Below are 23,492 nucleotides of genomic sequence, written 5' to 3' on the forward strand. Positions count from 1 at the left end.
CACACCCTGAGCCAAAGTCAGATGCTTAACCACTGAACCACCTAGGCATCCCTGATTTAATCAATCTTAAAATAGGTATATAGATTAGTTGAATTTTTTATTTCTTTAGCCGTTTTTCAAGAAATTTGACTACTTGTTGAATTTATTGGCATAAAATTATGGTAATCTGTTATTAATTTTTGAAATATCTTTAGAATCTGTAGAGACAGATGTGAATAGTAGTTATGCCTTGAAGTGGGCTTGCTGCACCTGCTGTTAGTCATTTAGTGTAGGGGGTAGGTGGCTGAGTCAGTCTGCTCAGAAGTTGAGCTGAGTTTGAGCTTTCTTGTTGCTATGGTTCTGTTCAGTGCACCACTGGCATCCCTCTCTTGTTGCCTTGTGCCTAGTGTGGGGGCTGGGAGTACCACCGGGTATTATTTATTTATTTAATTTTCATGTTCCTTTTCCACTGTTAGCTTTGGCCGCACCTGTGTGCTTATGCATGCACCTGTACACCTGTGCCTCAGAGGGGCTCTCGAGTCACAATCTTTCTCCTCCCCTAGCAGTAGATTATGCTTGCCTGCCTGGCAGAGGATGACAACAGCTAAGGATGGGGAGGTACATGTTTTCTGAACCAGCCCCAGTCTTCTTGTGCAGGGGTCCTGTTGAGCATGTGGCAGAAGTCTGTGTGGAAGAATCTGTGAAGGGTGCAGATTCCCCTTGTTTCTGTGATTCCTACAGAGTCTGCCAACCCCTCATGGTAGCCCACACTTTGCCTTTAGCAGTTTGCTGAAAATTTAGCTGAATTCTTTTTACTCGTGTAGTGTGCTATAGTGCTTACTCCCAGGCTCTGTCATAGATGAGCCATTTTTCACATCTTGCCTCTTGGAAGGGCCTTTCTTTAGATTGCAGGGTACTTCATTGCCTCGAGACCTCTGATCTGTAGGGTTCAAGAAAAGTGAGATTTTGTAGTTTAGCTTTTCCTTGCTGTTACAGTGGGAGTAACACTCCAGCTTTCTACATTCTAAACAGAAACAAGTCCTAGCAGTTTGACTAGGATGTAGGTATTTGTTTTTCCTGCTAGGGGTTTGTTGAGTTCCTTGGATCTGTTAGTTTATGGTGTTTATCAATTCAGAAAATTTTTCAGACATTTCTTTAAATATTTTTTTGCTTGTCCTCTCTGCCTTTTTTTCTGAGACTCCAATTACATGTGTGTTAGATCATACAGAGTACTGAAGTTCTGATCTTTTTTTTTTTTTTTTTTTTAGGTTTTATTTTTAAGTAATGTGCATCTAATGTGGGGCTCAATCTCAAGACCCTGAGATCAAGAGTCTCATGTTCTACCAACTGAGCCAGCCAGGCACTCCCATGATTTTATTTTTCCCATCTTTTTTTCTGTCTGCTTCACTTTGGCCAAGTTCTATTGCTAGGTTTTCGATTTCACTATTTTCTTCTGCACTAATTTGTGAATTTCATCATTTCACATTTATATCATGTTTCCCTTCTCATTTTGTTCATGTTTACCTTTAGGTACCTCAACATATTTAATAACATATTTAAATCCTTGTATGCTGATTGTATCAGCTCTGCCATTTCTGAGTCTGCTTATTGACTGATTTCTTTCCTTCCTGGTTATAGATCACATTTCCTGGTTATGGATTACATTTTCCTGCTTCTTTGAATATCTTAAATTTTGATTGGATTCTGGATGCTGTAATATTATCTTGGTAAATGTTGGGGTTTTGTTGTCATTTTAAAGTATTAAAGATTGTTTTGGTGAGTGGTAAGTTACATGCAGATTGACTTCGTTGTCTTGAAGCTTGCTGCTCAGTTCTGCCAGGGCAAGTCTAGATTAGGCTTGATCCTAGGGCTACCTCAGCCCTGCTATCTAGAGGAAAATTTCTGGTCTCCTATTGATGCCCCAATGATCAATAAGGTCTCTTTACTTTGGCTAGTTGGACCTCACATATCTCCTAGACTTTTGTAACATTAGACTTACTCTCAGCTTAGAGATCCCTGGTGGTGGTTCTAATAGCTGGTTGCTTTGTTGGCCTCATGGAATCTTATTCTGTTATGTGCAACTTACTATATTTAGTCAAGGATCAAAGGGTTCCTTATGCAGATTTTTGGGTACCTTCCCTACAGCTGGTATTCTCCATAAATTTCATCCACACTGCTGAACTCCTGTGAGCCCTATGTACACTGCTTAGATTCTCTTTCTCTGCATTGCTCTTGAATCTTTGTCAAAGATCAATCGAATGTATATGTGTGGGTTTAATTTGGATTTTCTGTTCTGTTCCAGTGATCTTCGTGTCTGTCTTTATACCCATACCTTACTGGTTTGATTACTGTTGGTTTATTATAACTATTGAGATAAGGTAGTGTTAGCTCTCCAACTTAGTTCTTATTCATAGTTGTTTCTAATTTCTTTGCATTTCCATATGACCTTTATTTTATTTTTTTAAGGATTGTATTTATTTATTTATTTATTTTTTTGAGAGCAGAGTGAAAGAGAGAGAGAGAGTGAGCACAAGCTGGGATAAGGGGTAGAGGGAGATCGAGAAGCAGGCTCTCCACTGAGCAGGGAGCCCAATGTGGGGCTCGATCCCAGGACCCTGGGGTCATGACCTGAGCCAAAGGCAGATGCTTAACTGACTGAGCCACCCTCCATATAAACTTTAGAATCAGCTGTTAATTTCTACAAAAAACCCTGCTGGGATTTTGACTGGGGTTGTTTTAGAGGTATGGTTCAATATGGGAACACAGATATCTGAACAACACTGAGCATTTTAGCCCACGAACAAGCTGTATTGCTCCATTTATTTTTGCCTTTAGTTTTTCTCAGCAATACTTGTGTGGTTTTCAGTGTATAGATCTTTCTCATCTTTATTAGATTTATTCTTACTATGTTTTATGCTGTTATAAATGGCATTTTCTTTTTTCAGGTTTTTTTTTAAAAAAATGTTTATTCATGAGAAACACAGAGAGAAAGGCAGAGACATAGGCAGAGGGAGAAGCAGGCTCCCTGCAGGGAGCCTGATGTGGATTCGATCCCAGGACCCCAGGATCATGTCCTGAGCCGAAGGCAGACGCTCATCCACTGAGCCACCCAGGCGTCCCTCTTTTTTCAGGTTTAATTAATTCACCTTATTCTTGTATAAAAACACTATGTGGTGGTCATAGTTGGAACCTGGGTCCTCCACATGGAGACTCTGATGTAGGTCTTTACAAGGTGATCAGTAAATTCCTGACACGGAGACTTGGTGAACAGTCTCTTTCCAGAGTGTTGGAGTGAGGCTGCTGTAAGTCTTGGAGATGGCACTGAAGGTCGCTCTGGCAAAGTTGGCCCAGGTACAATGAAGCTCCTAGCTGAGGTGTGGCAGCTGTCAACGTCTGCCATCAACAGCTTCATGGGCACAGGGCTAAGACAGTAGTGTGGGTCTGGGTGTGAGGAGGAAGCAAACTAGTGCAGAGTCACAGCATCCTGTCACCTTGCAAGGAATCTGGGGGTTTGCCAGCATTGTTCCCCTAGGGGTCTCACTGCACAGGACAGTTGAGAGCTTGGCCAGGATGATGGTCTCATGGATGGCAGTGGTTGCATCCTGAGCACTTAACACCCAGACCAACATGACTGTTACAGTCCTTGATGGCAGCAGGTACCTTGAACTTGATCTACTGGCCAGCACTGTTCTGCTTTTATATACATGTAAGGGATGTCCATGTCTCCAAGAAAAAGTCCATGATCTCAGATGCCTTGATGGGCAGGAAGAAGAGCTAAATCTCTTCCAAGGACTTGATCCTCTTATCCTTGACCTGGGCAAACACTGATATGCTGGTTGTAAGAGGGAAAAAAGGTTTTTGAAAGTTTGTGTTTTCTGGAGGGTTTTTTTTTTTTTTTTCATTGTTAACTGCTAGTGTCTACCCTCTTTCAGCATTCTTTTTCAGCATTCTTTCTCAAGTTTTAGGTTATTGGTGTTGTTTTCAGTAAATTGTCCCCTTTGGTCTGACTCTGACAGGTATTGGAGGCACAGAGAAGGCATCAGAAGGAGAAATCTGGCATCATACCTACCTCGCCAACACCCTACACTTATAACAAGGTAGGGGAAGAGACACTTACCTGCAGCCTTCATGTGTAGCCCCTATTCTCCTGTGAGGTGTTTTTGGTCCTTTGGGAATGTGACTAATTCCATTCTTATCTTTTAATATTCCTACCCAAAAGGCTGGCAGCAACCACACATGCAGAAGAGTACTTGGAATTCAGGTTTTTGTGTCTGATGAAATATGAAATAAGGTTCATAACAATTGAGGTTTTGCAGCAGGAACCAAGGGCAATCAATGGTCACTTGTAGGTTATTTATTTGGATAGTTTATAGTCCACTGACCACATTTAAAAGATGTGGTTGCCTTGCTTTTTTCAGGTAGAGGCCATTTCTCAGAACATTCCATGGCCATTTATGGTATCAGTCTTTCTTCCCATAAAATACCCAACTTAGAATAGTGTCTGCGACATACAGCAGGTGTTCCTGGTCTTACAGTTCTCAGTCTGTGGCCTACACATCAAATATCTCTATTCTAAAACAAAGAGGATTAGGACTTCTTAAAGCAGGCCCTGGGGTCGCAGAGTAGATCAGAAAAATAATGATGCTGCTTGGGGACTCAGGGCTGAATATAGATGACAGAGGGACCCGAGCGTGGTAAAAAGGCAGGTCAGCTCTTCTTGGGTCCCACATATTTCTAAGCATGTGCACACATTCACACACATAAACACAGGCTCCTCTGCCACTCAGGACCCTGTTCTTTGCACTGTCACTGGCACAGTGTGACCAGAACCCTAAACATCTACTTTCATTGCCATTCTTACCCTACAAACTCAAAACCATGGTCAGCTCTCTTATGTAGTGAAGGTTTGAGGACTATGCTGATTATGGCATCAGAGTCAGAAACTGCTTCCTGCTTCTTAATGCACACAGGAAAGGCGTGGTAGAAGCACTTAAATGACATTAATTTACTCACTAAAATTTTCTCAGCATGAATGCAATGGATTCTTGTGTGATATATTATTTTCCACAAGTATTTTTGTCTTATTTTCCTATTCCATTTTGTGAACCTAGTGGTGCTCATGCATTAGCATGACATTCATAAAAATTACACATTGCAGATGAGTAGCATGTTGAAATAAACAGCTCCTTTATTTTTGAGTGTATATATATATATATATATATATATTAGTTTAGAGATAATCCTCTTTATATTGGCAGCTAAATGAACACTGCTACATTTGCAAATAATTTTTAACAAAAATACATAATAGGATGTAATTAAGTTTTTAGAAGTTAAATACATCAATCTTCATAAAAACAAAAAGTAGTATCAGTTTTCTCGTCTGGAAAGTGAGGGATTTGAACTATTTTTAGGATTCCTTTTACTTCTGTAATTTTTTTTTTTTAACGTTTCATTTATTTGATAGAGAGTATGAGCATGGTGAGGAGCAGAGGGAGAAGGAGAAGCAGACTCCCCCCTGAGCAGGGATCCCAACTCAGGGCTCTATCCCAGGATCTCCAGTTTATGACCTGAGCTGAAGGCAGATGCTTAACTGACTGAGCCACTCAGGTGCCTCACCTCTATAATTTTATAATTATGGTCTGTAGCATAGGTCATGTCATCTACAAATACTGATTAGTATGATGCCAAAACATAGGTGGGAGTAGCTGAGACATCCCATTTTCTAGGCTTCTCTCATCAGGACACTGTGTGGTATGAAAATAGCATGTGGCTGCAATGACAGGCTCCCTTGGCTTCCTTTCTCAAGCAGACAGACACTGCTTTTGTCCTGTGACTCAAGATAGGCTTGAATTGAAACCTCTGAAGACCCAGTATCGAGGCAGGTGGAGTTGCATTTAACTAAATTACGAGTCTACGAGTCTGTTACTAATAATCATGCTGTGACTGTAGCACATGAAGGCACCTTAATACCTACAGACAAAATAGTTGGTGGCAGTTTCCTTTCTTTCAGAGTATCTTCTCCAGGAATGGTGTATGGTCCTGCAGATGGGTACAGTGAGTCATCTGTGGTCAGAGGAGTGCTTTTCTACCTCCTATTCTTCCCTCTAGTGCCTCTTCCTGATCTGTGTCAAACTGCTTTGGGCCTTTACAAAATGACTTGTGCTGTTTTATGGGGTCAGCCTGCCTGTGTCTTAGCTGCTTTGTGCTTGCAGCCTCAACCTTGCTCAGGTTGACAGTGTACATGTTTCCCAACCAGTTGACTTATCTCTGTTATTTCTCTGGCTGGAGGTGAAGTATCTTACACCTGTACCCAAGGATCAGCTACTAGCTTGGGCCTGAGCAGTGAGAATAAAAGTAACTGTTTATTTCACATTAGACTGGCCTTGTGTGCTGGTGTGTGTGTATATATATATATATATAGTGTTGGTGGCATAGAAAACATATGATGGAGAGAAAGGTTAGTTCCCTTAAGACTTCCTGAAACTTTTCCAGTCTCTGTGAGGTGATTTTTGGAGATATCAGCCTGGGTATGTCAGGGGCTATTTCTGGGCTGGTCCTGCGGGCTTTATTTTGGGGCTGTGCCTCTGCCATAAGTGACAATTCTCATTTTCCTTTCAGAGCTGTGACTTGTGGTCCCTAGGGGTGATTATCTACGTGATGTTGTGCGGATACCCTCCTTTTTACTCCAAACACCACAGCCGGACTATTCCAAAGGATATGCGGAGAAAGATCATGACAGGCAGTTTTGAGTTCCCAGAAGAAGAGTGGAGCCAGATCTCAGAGATGGCCAAAGATGTTGTGAGGAAGTGAGTCCACAGGCTGGGGAGTGGGGAGGCCAAGGAGGCTTTAAGATGGTGAAGCACAAGGGAAAAGTTACTGGTGTTCCAGGCATGTTCCTTCCCATTGGAACATTGTAGAAATCTATACCTGGAGCCTGAGATGAGAGCTCTTCATGTCCACACCTTGTTGAAAATGGAGCTTTGCTCTCTCCTGTTGTATTCTTAGAATTTGTCCCCAGGGTTGTGAACTTGGGTCCCTCAGAGCATTAATTTAGGACCTGAAATGGAAGCCCCTTGCTGTGCCCTTCCTGCATATTAGCCAGTCATGTGGAATAGACATGGCGTCAGGAACTGAACTCGGGCTAAGATGACAATGATGTTTTGGCTTTTCATTCCTTTGCTGCTGTGGGGGTAGGTGGCTGCTCTAGCCTCCCCACTCCCACTGCTAAGATAGATTTAGAAGATTTTGTGCTAATGAGTAGATGAGGCAGAGTTGACAGAGACCTTTGGTACCTGAAGCACTAAGCAAGAAGTCAGACCTAAATTTGACATATATTTGTTTTTCCTGCCCACCTGTGTGGGAGGCTTAGCTGTCTGGGATTTTGGGCACTCTTCTGGTATTCCTACTGCTTGGTGTTCACCAAGTAATTTTTCCTCTTTTGGTTTGTTTCTTCATCTGTAATGTGATGAGGAGCATTAAAGAGGCAGTGCCTGGGAGCTTTCTCCTGACAGTACAGCCATTTCTCTATAGAGATTCCTCCTTTTCAATAGTGAGCTTGTTCTGTTGGTTAAGGAGATACACACACACACACACACACACACACACACACACACACACATATTTTAAGATTTTATTTACTCATTCATGAGAGACACACAAAGAGAGGCAGAGACACAGGCAGAGGGAGAAGCAAGCTCCATGCAGGGAGCCTGATGCTGGACTCAGTCCTGGGACTCCAGGATCACATCCTGGGCTGAAGGCAGGTGCTAAACCGCTGAGCCACCCAGGGATCCCCAAAGATCTATATATATATAAAGACAGACTAGTTTCTAAAATATACAAGTAAAAGTTTTTAGGAGTGTGGAGGCAATGTTTAAAGCTTCATTTGTCTTCTCATGCTGTTTCCATACCATATTCTCAGCTATTTAACCAAAACATCAATATCCTCTAAGTGGTTCTTTGTCAATTCTATAGAATGTATTTCCTGTCCTTAGAGTGACATTATCTTCTTTCAGCTTTGGGATTCTTTTCTAAATAATTCTTTCTTTAGAATTTGAAGCTGTTTGTTCAGAATGATCCAGAAGGTTGCAGAGTATCTGAAAGAGCAAGTGTGCATGTTGTCCTGACTCTGACGTTTATAGTGGGAGGATACATAGTTGGAAGGAGGGACTAAAAAGCCCAGGGAACATGCTGAGATGAGCCAAGAATTACATAAAAACATCAGTATGAGTGGACAAGATGTGAAGAAGTAGGATCAAAAAGCAGATGGTATAGAGCAATACATTTGGCTTAGAAGGAAATGCCATCTCCCTTATCACAGACTCTAGATTTTTGGCTTTTGAATGTTTGTGGAGTAAAAGGTTCATGTCCTGCCATATGGTGACATCTAATAGCTTTATCACAAGTAGCAACCTGGATTTTCATAACCACATGACCCCTCAACTAATTTTGTAGTCACTGTCAGCCAAAAGAGCACTTTGAATCCCTTTTGGAAATTGGAGCCCACTGTCCTAAAAAAAACGCATGTGGAGATTCAAGTGCCAAGAACAAGAAGTTGTATGTAGGCTTACCGAGCCTAGAACTCAGTCTGAAGTATCAGTGGATTAAGCCTTTTTCTACCATTTTTATTTCACTCTGCCTAGTGTAGAAAGGACTACTAAAGGACACAGTGCCCTCACCACCAGGGATTAGGGACTAGATCTCCACCCCTACCTGTAGATGGAAAACCTTAGGTTATAGGAGTTGATGGAAAATCAGAAGTTGGAGCTGGTTAAAACCAGACCCAGAACTTCTTGGCCTTTTGGAAGCAACTATGCACAGCAGCCCTGTTGGCCTTTTTTTTCCCCATAGGCTCTTGAAGGTCAAACCAGAGGAAAGACTCACCATCGAAGGAGTATTGGACCACCCGTGGCTCAACTCGACTGAGGCCTTGGATAATGTGTTACCCTCCGCTCAACTAATGATGGATAAGGTTTTGAGTGATGCTTATTTTATTTACCAAAAAGGCTGTGTTGAGAAGGAGTGCTGACAAGGCTCAGGGAGGGGTCAAAGGCAGAGTAATGCAGAGAACTCAGTCTTTCCCAGAGAGATATCCCTACTTTCCTGAATATCAGGGTCTGAAATTAAAGCTTCTTGGAGTAAAAGACCAGATCAAGGCCTGGTAAATATACACTAAGTGAAAACTCAAATTCTCCATATTTGTGCTATGAGGTTGGCGGGCACAGAGTACTAAGCGACAACCTCCTTCCCCAGGGGCTTAAATAAGACAATTGGAAAGACCAATTTATGTGAAACAAGGAAGGAACATTGCAGACATCTTAGCTTCGCATGCTACATTTTCTATGAACACTCTAGGAATTCAGAAAAAGAGAATATCTTTGAAGGGCTGTAATTAGGGAAAGGTTCCCAAAGAGAAGGCAAAACCCCTCATATTTATTAATTACTGCATGGCAGTTTTTAACCTCTTCACATGTTTAGGCATGAGCTGCCTTAAGGAATTTAAATAGACAACATAAGTGCCCAAGTATAGTTTTTTTTTTTTTTAAGATTTTTTATTTATTCATGAGAGACACACAGAGAGAGGCAGAGACACAAGCAGAGGGAGAAGCAGGCTCCATGTAGGGAGTCCAATATGGGACTCAATCCCAGGACTCCAGGATCACGACCTGAGCCAAAGGTAGACGCTTAACTGCTGAGCCACCTAGGCGTCCCAGTGCCCAAGTATAGTGAACAACAGGAGCAATCAACTATAGACTGAAGTGCGTCTGTGGGTACATTAATGGGAAGTCAGTAAAATATATGTGGTAGTGCCAGGTTTTAAGTACACAGAGGGGGTTAAGTCTTGGTAGGACATAACTGAGAGGCAGTTGTTAATTTTTGGGAAGAGATTGGCCACATGGAAGGTATTTATTTATTTATTTATTTATCTATTTATTTATTTATTTATTTATTTTAAAGATTTTATTTATTCATGAGAATACACAGAGAGGAGAGAGAGAAGCAGAGACACAGGCAGAGGGAGAAGCAGGCTCCATGCAGGGAGCCTGATGTGGGACTGGATCCCAAGTCTCCAGGATCACACCCTGGGCTGAAGGCAGCACTAAACCACTGAGCCACTGGGGCTGCCTGCCACACGGAAGGTATTTAGAGATGGTCAGCCAGACTTGCAGACTTGCCAGCCTAAGACTTCTGCAGTAATCTGTAAGCTCAGGAGCAGTTCTAGGAGCAGAGAAGTAGAGTTGAATAAATAGGTTCAATCTTTTGGAAGATAAATTTCTATAATTTTTGGTGACTTATTTTTTTTTATTTTTTTTTAAAAGGGGGAAAACCCCCCTTTTTTTTAATTATTATTTATTTATGATAGTCACAGAGAGAGAGAGAGGCAGAGACACAGGCAGAGGGAGAAGCAGGCTCCATGCACTGGGAGCCCGACGTGGGATTCGATCCAGGGTCTCCAGGATCGTGCCCTGGGCCAAAGGCAGGCGCTGAACCGCTGCGCCACCCAGGGATCCCTGGTGACTTATTAAATAATAAGCCACCGTGTGGCTGAGAGTTTATAAAGGCAGTGACACAGGGATGCGTTTTACCCACTTAAAAGGAAGGAGGGTTGAAGTGTGAGAAAAAGTAAGAGAATAGGAAAAGACCATTCTTTTATTTTTTTTAAGATTTTATTTATTTATGAGAGACACACACACACACACACAGAGAGAGAGAGAGAGAGAGGCAGAGACACAGGCAGAGGGAGAAGCAGGCTCCATGCAGGGAGCCTGATCTAGGATTTGATCCTGGGTCTCCAGAGTCACACCCTGGGCTGAAGGCGGTGCTAAACCGCTGAGCCACCCGGGCTGGCCACCATTCTTTTTTTAAAAAGGGATTTTATTTATTTATTCGGGGGTGAGCGAGAGCAGGAGCTGGGGGCGGTGGGGAGGGGCAGAGGGAGAAGGATAAGCAGACTCCCTGCTGTCTGGGGAGCCCACCATGGGGCTCAGTCCTAGGACCCTGAGATCATGACCTGAGCTGAAGTCAGATGCTTAACTGACTGAGCTACCCAGATGTCCCAGGAAAAAAGAATTCTAAGACGTCCCTTAGTTTTGCTGGAGTATGGGAAAGACCTGAAAGGAACAGAATTCTCTGCCATCTCTGATTTGTGTGTTTTTCTTCTCCTGGTTTAAACATGCCTAGTAGTCCAGAATTGGTTTGATCAGTCCAAAATCCTAAGGAATTACTTAGATCAGCACATGGGGGTTACAGAATGGCTTTCCTTAAGACCTTGGAATTGCAGAAATAAGATTGCTTTCTGGAGTTACTGTAGAATTAGTGTATAATGAAGCCAAATATGAATATGCAGGATCTTAATGAGAAAGAGTGGGCCCTAGGCCTATAAGGTGTAACTGCAAGGTGATAGTATATTCCCATTTTTAAAGAAATGATGGGGTCATGATGTGGGTTGGCTAACTTTGAAGTGTAGAAAAATGGCCACATATGCTGATGCTGAATAGTGTCCATTCTAAGCCCTGCCTAGCAGATGAAGCCTGAGCTCATAACCTTGAGCTATTCTCCTCTTTTTGGTTGGGCCATCACTGATAAGGGTGATGTGAAGATCCAGTAGAGTATAGTCAGGGCCAGCTATTATAGTTCCTTTAAACGAATTCAGACTCTACCTAAATCTACTACTTGCATGCTTAACAGGGAACTACTTTTTAAAATTGTCAAATTTTATTGTTGAAATTAAAACAAAAAAATTATAATTATATAAATAATGTAATGTGTGTGTGTGTATATATATATATATATATATTTGTATATATATAAAGCATAAATTCTTTTTCATTTCTCTGCCTTAATCTCACCCCTCAGAGATGAGGTAATATCTGGCTTAATGTATCCTTCCTGATCTTTTTCTGGGGAGACACACTTACACTCACAGTTTTTTTTAAAATATAAACATGGGATCATCTTGTTCTTAGAAAGCTTTCTGCTGATTATTTACCTTCCTTAATTGGTCTGCCCATAATAAGGGCCTGCTTTGGTCATAAAGATACATACTTCAAAAGTTCTGGACCCCATAAAGTTATTTCTCATTGTAAATTAATTGGCTGACCTGTAGATGAGTTCCTGAGGACCTACTTATTTACCATATGAAGTGGTTGGGGTTCTGAGCCACCCTGGCTGTCCACCAAGGGGTAGGGGGGAAGGTGGGGGGAGGGGCAGTGAATAAATGCCACTGTGGAAGGCTTCTCAGGCAGCAGCTTGCCAGCCTTTTCCCTGATGTACATAAACGCCTCTCTTTAGACTTGCTCTTGCCAATGATGGTGAACGTGAGTCTTACTTAGTATTTCTTACTTGCATTTCTGTCCCTGTGCAGGGAAGAAGGTGCTAGCTGTTGTATGGCCCTTGGTTTGCCTGGTATTCCCTGGGCTTGCTGAGCCTTCGAAAAGATTGCTCTGGCTATTCAAAATTTGTATATTTCCAGTGTAAAAGTGCAATTGTCTTTTTAGTTCTTGGAACTTCTCCTTCACAGTCTCTTAGATTTGCTTTTTTGGTGCCCTGAAATGAGGTGAAAACTGATCATAGTGTTTCCATTCAGGCGGTGGTTGCGGGAATCCAGCAGGCTCACGCAGAACAGTTGGCCAACATGAGAATCCAGGATCTGAAAGTCAGCCTCAAACCCCTGCACTCTGTGAACAATCCTATTCTGAGAAAAAGGAAATTACTCGGGTAACTGAGCTTATTCTGTGGATTCTCCTTCATGGTCCGTGTGGTTAAGCGCAGGGTTCTGAAAGAACAGCCAGTGGTTTGCCCTTTTGCTACTTAAGAGGGTAGAAAGGGTAAGCCCCTTTAAATAGCATCAGAAGTTAGAGACACTCAATAGTTAATTATTTATCTGAAAAATGTGCTGCCTTATGTTTAGAGTTAACTGTGGAGAATTGGTTTTTGAGGTTTCACCTTGTTGTTCCTCTCTCCCAAACTTTTAAAGCACCAAGCCAAAGGACTGTGTTTATATCCATGACCGTGAGAATGGAGCTGAGGATTCAAATGTTGCCTTGGAAAAGCTCCGAGATGTGATTGCTCAGTGTATTCTCCCCCAGGCTGGTAAAGGTCACGCCATTTATGAATGTTCTGTGTGTGTGTGTGGGGTGTGTGTGTGTGTGTGTGTGTGTGTGCACGTGTGCACATGACAGAAGGAGCAGTTTAATTTGAGGCTTTCTTTTTCATTTTTGTGTTATAAGAAAATAAGTACATTATATAAATTACTCTGTGCCCACTAAAATAAGAGAGGGCAGCGGGAGCTCAGAAAGGTGGTTAAATTGTGCCCCTCCTTTGGTTTTCTCTGAAACTGCTAGTTAAGGTTTAATTGCCTGTGTCTGGTGCAGCATGCAGTTTTATGTTTTCTTAATTTGTTAACGAAGGCACAGGATAGAAGATGAAGAATGGAAAATGTGGACAGGATCAACGTGTGAAGAACAGGAAGCATTTCCAGAGCCTTTAGAGTGCAGGGCTATCATTAACTTGTGAATATAAAGACAGTACCTCCCAAGTTCAGAGAGCACCTCCCAAGTTGTATCATGGCCAGAGTGTGACTTGTACACGTCTCCTTTTGAGTGAGAACTTTGTTTTAGTGTGGTCTCTCTCACTTGGTGGAGTGTAATGGGCTCTTCTCAGCAGATGAGTGAGATGCTTCAAGTAGGAAGCCAGAAGGCTGTCTAGATTCCTTGGGTTTTTAGAGAATTCACATAGTGTACTTAGATAGCTTCCAAAGAAATGAGCTTAGGATAAAGAAGGTGGTCCACTCAGCCTTGTTCTGTCCTCTCCTGGTCTGTTAGGTTAACATCTGTTTTTATTTTTTATTTATTTATTTATTTTTTTAACATCTGTTTTTAATCAGCAGCAGAGTCTGACTCTGTTTACTTCCCAGACTCTAGTGCCAAGACCCTAGGTACATCAGAGGATTTGTGTGAGGCTATCTGAGTAGAAGAGTACAAAGCCCAGAAGTGGCCTACGTGTAGTGTAGGAACTAGTAGTAACAACAGTGCTAAAGTTTGCACTTTTACTCATCACTTCTCAACAAGTTAGACATGTCCTTCCATCTCTGACCCTTAAAATCCCATGATGCCACAGGAAGACACAACTTCTTCATCTTTATCAATAGGAGAGAATGAAGATGAAAAGCTGAATGAAGTAATGCAGGAGGCTTGGAAGTATAACCGGGAATGCAAACTCCTAAGAGATACTCTGCAAAGCTTCAGCTGGAACGGTAGGAACCTTCTTTCTTTCTCCGTGGATGCAGAAAAGTGATTATTTGTAGAACATGGAGGATATCTCGGGCTGCCTGGGGTTGTTTTGAGGTGAAGTGAGGCTAGAGAGTGAGCGGAGTATTATGGGACGGGGGTTAGTCCTACATTAGCTGCACAGGTGTATCTAGATGTCTGGCTCTTTCACTTGTTGAGTTTCAGAGTTCAGATAAACTGTGTGCTGCAAATTCAGTCCTGCAGATCCCCTGTCATACATCACATGATTCCGTTATTGGGTTCTTGTCAAGAATCTCCCTTCCAAACATTTGGAGACTGACTTTTTCTTTTTTGCATTTCAGGTCGTGGATTCACAGATAAAGTCGATAGACTAAAACTGGCAGAAATTGTGAAGCAGGTGATAGAAGAACAAACCATGTCCCATGAATCCCAATAATGACAGCTTCAGACTTTGTTTTTTTTAACAATTTGAAAAATTATTCTTTAATGTATAAAGTAATTTTTATGTAAATTAATAAATCATAATTTCATTTCCACATTACTTAAAGACACTGTATAGATTTAGATACAGGACTTACTCATAGTATAGTTCATTTGTTTGTTTTTAAGAAAAGCTCAGTTCTTAGAGATACACTATTACTCTAGGACTGTTTTCTCATATGTTTGTAAGATGACAGATGGTATTGTCAAACAAGATTGTTTTATTTGTAATAAAATGTACAAAAACCATTTGCCAGTGGTAGACAAAGGACTGACTATACTGACCTGTCTGTTAGTAAACAGTTGAACCAAGTACTGTGGAATCTGGTTTCACTTGCCCCGTGTATTTGCTTTCTGCACTATTGGTAGATTACCTCTGGTGCCAAAAAACTTCTGTGGATCTATACTGCAGACTGCCTGCTGAAATCCACAGGATACAAACTCCCATAGTGGAAGAGACAGGGAGATGAGCCCTCATTTCCCTTTTTCCTAATTATTTTGGGCAAAGTGGTAACATTTCTTTTTTGTCATATCTTTTAAAAGGTATTGGTGTGTTTCTTAAACCTAATGGGATTTTGAGTTTGTTCTTTTCATGCAGAACCAGAGCTTCATTCCATTCATCTGAGGTCCCGCTCAGTCCTCTCCCCTTCCCTGCAGCCCCACCAAGCTCTGTTGCTTCTTTTCTTTTCTTTTTTTTTTCTTTTTCTCTGTTCTCCTGGCTCTATTTATTGGATGATTTTTCTGAGAAAGTTACATATCATGTAAACTGGACTTTTGGGTTAGCATCTAAGGTGGTCCAGTTTTTTTCTCTTAAAGCTTCCCTTGTACTGTCAAATGTTTTGGCTTGCATTTTATATTGACATCCTGGGCTACATTTATTTTGATCAGTACCCTTCATTTTCAGGAAGGGTGGTTTTGGCCCAGAGATTAGCTGTTTCAATGGAAAACAAGGCTGGATGCTTTTTTAAAGTTTTCTGTTGTGCACATGGGCTTCCATAAACCATTTTTATTTACTTATTTATTATAGCAGTTTTTGGTGGGTACCTGTGTTGGTAAATAGAAGGGCTAGCAGGCAAATTTCCAATTTACAGAGCAGAGGAAGATGATCTGTTGACACAGTTCTTCACTTTCATCCCATCACATTCTCTTCAATCAAAATTGATCTCACAGAGCTCACTTTGTAACTCCTCCACTTTACTCAGCTGGTCTTCAGGATGACATTTGGTTAGTATGCCCCATATGTATGTGACTGGATGTGTAGGATAAAAATACAAAGTATCTTGTAAGAATTACCTTATTACATTGAATAATAAATATTTTTTGAGGTAAGGCTTCCTAATCTTAGGTGATGAATTACTTATAAATAGATACCCTGTATATTATGCTGAGTGAAATAAGTCAGTCGGAGAAGGACAAACATTATATGGTCTCATCATTTGGAGAATATAAAAAATAGTGAAAGGGAATAAAGGGAAAAGGAGAAAAAAATAAGTGGGAAATATCAGAAAGGGAGACAGAATATGGAAGACTCCTAACTCTGGGAAACGAACTAGGGGTGGTAGAAGGGGAGGTGAGCGGGGGGTGGGGGTGACTGGGTGACAGGCCCTGAAGTGAGCACTTGATGAGATGAACACTGGGCGTTACTCTATATGCTGACAAATTGAACACCAATAAAAAATAAATTTATTTAAAAAATAAATAAATAAAATAAAATACGGGCTAACTAAAATCTATGAAACCTGAGTAAGCTTCTGGAATAAAAATCATTAATGGGAAAAAAAAATAGATACCCTGTAAAGAGAATTCAGTAGTTTTTTTTTTTTTTTAAAGATTTTATTTATTTGAGAGAGTGTACAAACGGGGAGGAACAGAGGGAGAGGGACAGCAGACTCTGTGCTGAGCATGGAGTCCAAGGGGCTGGATGGATCCCATGATCCTGAGATCATGACCTAAGCAGAAATCAAGAGTCAGATGCTTAACCAACTAAGCTATGCAGATGTCCCAGTTTTCAGCTTTTCAAAGCTAAAAATAGATATGTAATTTTTTAGGGGCACCTGGCTAGCTCAGTTGGTAGAGCTTGTGACTTGATCTCAGGGTTATGAGTTTGAACCCTATGATGGGCATAGAGCTTACTTAAGAAATTTTAATTTTTAAAAAAATTAAAAAGCTTTTTAAAAAGAGCTTATAAGGATGCCTGGGTGGCTTAGCGGTTGAGAGTCTGCTTTCGGCTCAGGGCGTGATCCCAGGATCCGGGATTGAGTCCCTCATCGGGTTTCCTGTAGGGAGCCTGCTTCTCCTTCTGCCTGTGTCTCTGCCTCTCTCTCTCTCTCTCTCTCTCTCTCTCTCTCTCTCTGTCTCTCATGAATAAATAAATAAATCTTTTTAAAAAAATAAAAAGCTTATATTCATGTGAGAAAGAACAAATAGAAGGAATTATTGGTTAAAGAACTCAGATGTTCTAAGTCACATCTTGTGTGTGAATCAAGCAATGTGTTTCAATTTGAGAATTGGAAAATTGGATATACTTAGTTATATATTTATTTAAAAAATGGAAGTGTTCTTTCATTTCTGATTATTTTATCCTACAAAATGACAACCTAATTTGCCCTGCCTGTTTGGTTAAAATAAGGGAAATATCTTAAATCTGTGATAATTTCCAAATTATTTAATTGTAAGAGGCCTTCTCTCATATAAAATACGAGAAGAAATTCAGCTAAAAATCATTTTACCTTTTTTGCTATACATTTTTTACATTATTTTTTTATTGGAGTTCGATTTGCCAACATATAACACCCAGTGCTCATCCTGTCAAGTTGCTATACATTTTTAAAATGGACTTGTGATATGACAGTACAAATTTTTTGCCAGATGCTAAAGATTAAGTTTTTAAGTCTGTATTAGGAATTAAATATTACTGAGTTGATCTGCTCTCTTGCTCATATCTGAGATCTTATGGTACTGTACCATTCCCTTTTTTTGTTTTGTTTTAAGATTTATTTATTTGAGAGAGCAAGCACAAGTCCAGGGAGGGGCAGGAGAGAAAGAGAATCTCAAGCAGACTCCTCACTGAGCATGGAGCCTCACAGAGGGTTGGTCTTACAACTCTGAGATCATGACTTGAGCCAAAACCAGGAGTCAGGATGCCCAATGGACTGAGCTACCCAGGTACCCCTATACCATTACTTTTTGAATTAGATAGGATATATCCCCATTTTTGAGTGTTACTTGCAGTTATAACCCTTTTTTAAAAAGGTTTTGTATTGTAAATATTTGACTTGATAAAATATTTTCATGCAGGATAAAAGATGTACAGTTTTATTTTAGTTCATCATAAAATGTACAGGAGAACAACTGCAAGGAATGTGGATAGTGCTTTTTTTCCCTTTTGAAAGTACTGGTAAATATGTCAGGAAATTGACACAAAACCAAACCCAAAGACTTACACATTTCAATTTTAGTTATAAGAGTGAAGAAATCTACAAAAATTCTTACACAGTCCATTTTTTATTTTCTTGATGGAATGGTAACAAGATAGCTAGTTAATCAGTTTGTTCTTATGTTGGGGCAGTTGGGAGGAATTGAATGTTGGTCATGATCACTTGTATACTTCCATGGTAAAAGTAAGCTCATTTCATTTATCACTTAATATGTTAATTAGTAAAACTTCAAGTAGGGAAGAATTATGTTTATATTCAGACACCATGCAAAGTATCTAAACATCTGTTATGAACAAAGGCTGAAAAAGGAGGGTTGAGCTGCAAACAATGTCCTGAATACTACGGATATGAGGAAAGGAAGCAGTGGATACAGAGAACTTTGTCCTGCTTAGAGATCCCCAAAGAATCCCTGTCCCCTCCCCCTACCTCCTGCCAGAATGTTGGGTTTCAAAGAATGAGCAGATTAACGGATATCAGGTGTAGTGTGGCCTGGGCTGAGAGTAAGGATAATTTGCCTGAGTTATAGTACTGTCTGAATCATTACAGTCCACCTCTGTGGCATAACGGTGAAGATAAAGGGAACTTACCCAAGGAACGTTAGAGCTTCTGCTGTTGGAAGGAAGTCATATCGTAAGGGAACTACCAAAGGCCAAGAGCGAATAGAAATAGAGCCGCGAAGCCTGTATTATTCAAGCTGCACAGCAGTCACCCCTTAGGGAGCCAGCCAATATCTGGGGCTAGTGCCTGAGTCTCAGCATGTCAAGAACTGTTGCCTTGAGACATAGGCCACGCAGCATCAACTGATTCACAATGGCCATATCCATGGCAGCTTCTTTGAGACACTCTGCCTCTATACTGCCTTCACTATGGAAAAACCAAGGGGCCTTGAAAGAGGGTAAGATAAAGTTTCAGACTTGGGCTCAGCAAAACAGGGACTTCAGGCTGGGACCAGTGCCACAGTTGTCCTCTGTCAGGTTGGGGATTTTGTTGCTGTTGGTACTGATTTTCTTGCCAAGCTTGTATTGTGACCCTGGATCTGTATATTACTCTTCTTCTGAAACAGTCATCCCCAAGAGTCTGACAGCCAAGGGAAGGGAGGACCCAGGGGAAAAGGCATCCTATGTACTATTAATGCAGGGCCAGAAACAGGTGATTCACCTGAAGGTGAAGAGAGACTATTTTGTGAGTAACTTTCCAGTCTTCAGCTACCACAATGGTGTCCTGGGGCAAGAAATGCCTTTCATCTCGCATGACTGTCACTACGAAGGCTACATAGAAGGAGTCCCAGGTTCTTTTGTTTCTCTCAACACCTGTTCGGGCCTCAGGGGCATCCTGATTAGGGAGGGAAAACCCTATGGCATTGAGCCCATGGACACTTCAAAACGGTTTGAACATGTGCTGTACACCATGGCACACCAAGCTCGAGTCTCCTGTAATGTCACTTCCAAAGGCAGCCAAGTGGTGTCCGCCAGCCGGCAACAAGGGAGCAGGAAGCCTCGCAGTCTACAGGCACCGTCCTCCTTTTGGTCACACACCAAGTACGTGGAGATGTTTGTCGTGGTCAACCACCGGCGGTTCCAAATGTGGGGCAGTAACGTCAATGAGACAGTCCAGAGAGTAATGGACATCACCGCTCTGGCCAACATCTTCACTAGGGGAATAAACACAGAGGTGGTGTTGGCTGGAATGGAGATCTGGACCGAGGGGGACCTCATAGAAGTCCCAGCGGACTTGCGAGTTACACTCAGGAATTTCAATAGCTGGAGACAGGAGAAGCTGTTCCATCGTGTGGAGCACGATGTTGCCCACATGATCGTTGGACATCATCCTGAAGGGGATGCGGGGCAGGCATTTCTCAATGGTGCCTGTTCGGGAGGCTTTGCAACAGCCGTTGAATCCTTCCATCATGAAGATGTCCTCCTGTTTGCAGCGCTCATGGTCCATGAGCTCGGGCACAACTTGGGTATTCAGCACGACCACTCAGCCTGCATTTGTAAAGATAAACACTTTTGCCTCATGCATGAAAATATCACTAAGGAAAGTGGCTTCAGCAACTGCAGCTCTGACTACTTCTACAAGTTCCTCCGGGAGCATAAAGGGGCCTGCCTATTTAACAAGCCTCGGCCCAAAGGTCGCCTGCGTAGGCAAGCCACGTGTGGAAATGGTGTGTTGGACTACAACGAGGAATGTGACTGTGGACCTGACTGTGGTAATAACCTTTGCTGTGACCAAACATGTCGGTTGAAGGAGCAGGCACAGTGTAATGATGGACTATGCTGTTTTAATTGCCAGTTCAGACATAAAGGATTCATGTGTCGTTCTGCTTTGGGAGAGTGTGACCTCCCAGAGTATTGTGATGGTTCTTCTGGTAAATGCCCCCCAGACCTCTATAAGCAAGATGGTACACTGTGTGATATAATCCACTATTGCTTTAGAGGCCGGTGTAAGAACCCTGATATTCAGTGCATGGATATATATGGTTCCCCTGCAGTGTCTGCTCCAGAAGACTGTTATATTTCTGTGAACAGCAAAGGTAACCGGTTTGGGAACTGTGGCTTTGGGGCCTCACCTAGGTCAAAATATGTTAAGTGCTTTGATGAGAATATATTTTGTGGGAAACTTGTCTGTACAAATATTAGACGGATACCAGTAATCAAACCCTATCATACACTGATCCAGGTCCCTTATGAAAAAGACTTCTGCTGGATCATGGATGCCTACAACATCAGTGATATCCCTGACGATGGAGATGTGCACACTGGCACTCTCTGTGCCCCACACAAAGTCTGCATGAATTACTCTTGCACTGATCATGTCGTGCTCAAGTACGACTGTGAACCAAAAGAAATGTGTAATGGGAGAGGAGTTTGCAACAATTTAAGGCACTGCCATTGTGAGGCTGGCTATGCCCCACCTGACTGCAAAGCTCCAGGAAATGGTGGGAGTGTGGACAGTGGTCCCCCCAGTAAATCACCTAATAATGATGAAAATCTAAGTGCAGGAGGAATTGCCATTCCTAGTAAACGTACAAGTGAAACGAAGATTCTTGGCAAGGTAATTTTCATACTCCCCGCATTTCTTTTACTATTATTGTTGATTTTAATATTTTTCATTAGCCTTAGGGCTGGAATTGAGTCAATAGAGACTCCAGGGGGATCCTCAGAGGTGAGCTCAGAGACCACGACGACTACTGAGGCAACAGAGTTCCTAACACAGGACTTAGGAAAGAACGTTGCAAATGTTTCAGAGATGGGTCCAGAGAAGGAGCCACAGGAAGCCCAACCACCAGAGGAGCCCTCCCCACCGCAGGAGGAGCTGTCTCCACAGGAGGCGCCCCCACCCCAGGAGGCCCCCCAACCACAGGATGCACCCGAACCACAGGAGACCCCCAAACCAAAGGAAGCCTCACCCCCAGAGGCCTCTGCAACCCTGGACACCCCACTCCCGGACGCCCCTCCACCCCCGGACGCCCCTCTACCCCCCGACACCTCTCCACCCCCGGACGCCCCTCTACCCCCCGACACCTCTCCACCCCCGGACATCCCTCCACCCCCCGAGGCTCCACTGCCTGAAGTCCCAGGAGAGCCTGTACCATAGAGGTAGCAGGTGAAGGACAGGAAAAATCAAAGGCAGAAGAATAGTGGAGGAAGAAGCTAAATACATAAAATACGTCACGCACTGAATGGGAATGAGAGGTTCATAGAGGCAAAGGTAAAGTGAGAATTGATGGCTCCAGTGGCTCTAACTGGACTATATAGTTTAAAGAAACATAGTAATCTGGGAGGAGGGAATCTAGCTTTCAATATTTATATTAGCAATTTGGTTATACATTGATACATGAAATCATAAAAATGTGTAGCTTTTCCCATTTCCTGAAACCATTTTATTTAAGCTCTTCTCATGAATCATTGCTATAAATATCTTACATCACTTGGGTCAATTTCTGAGCTAAAATTATTTTTCAGGGCATACCATCTTACATCTACATTGTTTGACACAATTATTGTACCTATATTATTACTATCCTGGGATTATTCAACCAAGTCACATAAATGCATTATTTTAGGAACATTATCTTTTGAGTACTCTAATTTGCCATGACAGTTTCTATTCATGAAATAGAGGTAAGTTGAAATAAATAAAATACAATGTTTGGATGAAGCATCACTTCAGATTTGATGCAGCTTAGTAATTGGGGAATTTTCTATATTGAGGCTCACTGGAACAGGCTGCAGCTGAATCAGGGATCCAGCTGTATGAAGTAGTCTGGGCAACAGAGGCCAGGGGACATATACACAGTGTTGAATTCATGTTTGACTTTTGTTTGTTCTCTTGATTTCTTAATTTCTATATTAAAGGTGATATTTACTCACTGGTAAATCATGGGAAACTCTCAAATTATAGGTAACACATAAAATTGGTAAATCTATGTAGAGAGATCATAAAGCATATATAACAATAAGAATCCCATTCTATCCAAGACACTGTGCTAAACACTTCACATTTGTTGTCTTAATTTTGTCCTCCCATCTGTCCTCTGAGACCTCCATCTTCTAAAAGAGGAAACAGACCCCAAAGAGTTCTGCTCTAGAGTTAGCAACAGGTGGAAGCTGTGTCTTGCCCAATGTACAACTGAATCTACATTCCCCACTGCTTCATGAGCTCTTCCTTCAATTAAAAAAAAAAAAAAAGTGCCCACTTTAAAGACAATCGATATGTCCTTTATGTGCCCAGGACATGGCTTCTTCCTCAGTGACTCTGAGGAAACTAAAGCCATACCAGATGGGTGCTTGATCACTATCGTGAACCTACCAGACTGTGTACTTGTTACCAATGAAAGTGCCTTTCCCCCTATTACATCCTGACGTCATGGGGTGTCAGGTTTTATCTTATTCAGCTCTGAGGTCCCAGCTCACTGTAGGTGCTCAGTAAATGTTGACCAAGTGAAGGACTTTAAAATAGGGGGGTAACTTCTATGAATGCCACTTGCCAAAACCTTGCTCGGGTGCAGTGTTGCTTCAGGTTGAGTGTTCTGTGTCTCAGGGCAGTTCCTGAGCATCAGTCCCTGATGATACACTTGCTGAGTCCCTCTTCTAATGCCTGACACACATGCGCAGAAGAGAACAGAAAAAAAAAATTCCGTAAAGACATGATTTCTGCCTACAAGAAGCTTATGTTAATTACTTTTGCTGGAACAAAACTAAACTTCAGGGCAAAATCCAAACTCAGGACTTCGTTATGTAAGATTCCAGGTCATGGGATTTGCTGCTAACCAAATCTCAGCGTGTTTTGTGCCAGAAGATCAGGATGCATGGTGAAAAGACACCATTAGTTGGTAGTCAGC

At 41.8% G+C, this 23,492-nt stretch overlaps 2 protein-coding genes across 4 annotated transcripts in view; both read left to right on the plus strand.

Moving 5' to 3' along the window:
* The window catches only part of MAPKAPK5 (MAPK activated protein kinase 5), a 40,573-nt gene extending 25,550 nt beyond the window's left edge, over positions 1-15,023 (plus strand). For 2 of the 3 annotated variants that reach the window (XM_026018901.2, XM_072725148.1), the window contains 7 exons: positions 3,996-4,076; positions 6,601-6,788; positions 8,833-8,953; positions 12,569-12,699; positions 12,959-13,074; positions 14,132-14,236; positions 14,573-15,023. In XM_026018901.2, coding sequence (XP_025874686.1) covers positions 3,996-4,076; positions 6,601-6,788; positions 8,833-8,953; positions 12,569-12,699; positions 12,959-13,074; positions 14,132-14,236; positions 14,573-14,667 — 837 coding nt within the window. In that variant the 3' untranslated portion in view covers positions 14,668-15,023. Of the gene's footprint in view, positions 1-3,995; positions 4,077-6,600; positions 6,789-8,832; positions 8,954-12,568; positions 12,700-12,958; positions 13,081-14,131; positions 14,237-14,572 lie in introns of all 3 variants that reach the window. The other variant, XM_072725147.1, reaches the window with a different exon arrangement.
* Positions 15,024-16,976: 1,953 nt separating this feature from the next.
* Positions 16,977-23,285, plus strand: LOC112935236 (disintegrin and metalloproteinase domain-containing protein 1-like). Its single transcript, XM_026018886.2, has one exon. The coding sequence runs from the start codon at positions 18,959-18,961 to the stop codon at positions 21,743-21,745; it is 2,787 nt and encodes a 928-aa protein (XP_025874671.2). The 5' UTR covers positions 16,977-18,958; the 3' UTR covers positions 21,746-23,285.
* The last annotated feature ends 207 nt before the right edge of the window (positions 23,286-23,492 follow it).

This window comes from Vulpes vulpes, chromosome 10, assembly GCF_048418805.1.
Source record: "Vulpes vulpes isolate BD-2025 chromosome 10, VulVul3, whole genome shotgun sequence".
Taxonomy (NCBI): domain Eukaryota; kingdom Metazoa; phylum Chordata; class Mammalia; order Carnivora; family Canidae; genus Vulpes; species Vulpes vulpes.

Coding starts and splice junctions, on each gene's coding strand:
- LOC112935236 (XM_026018886.2), top strand. CDS start 18,959: ATGGCCATATCCATGGCAGCTTCTTTGAGACACTCTGCCTCTATACTG.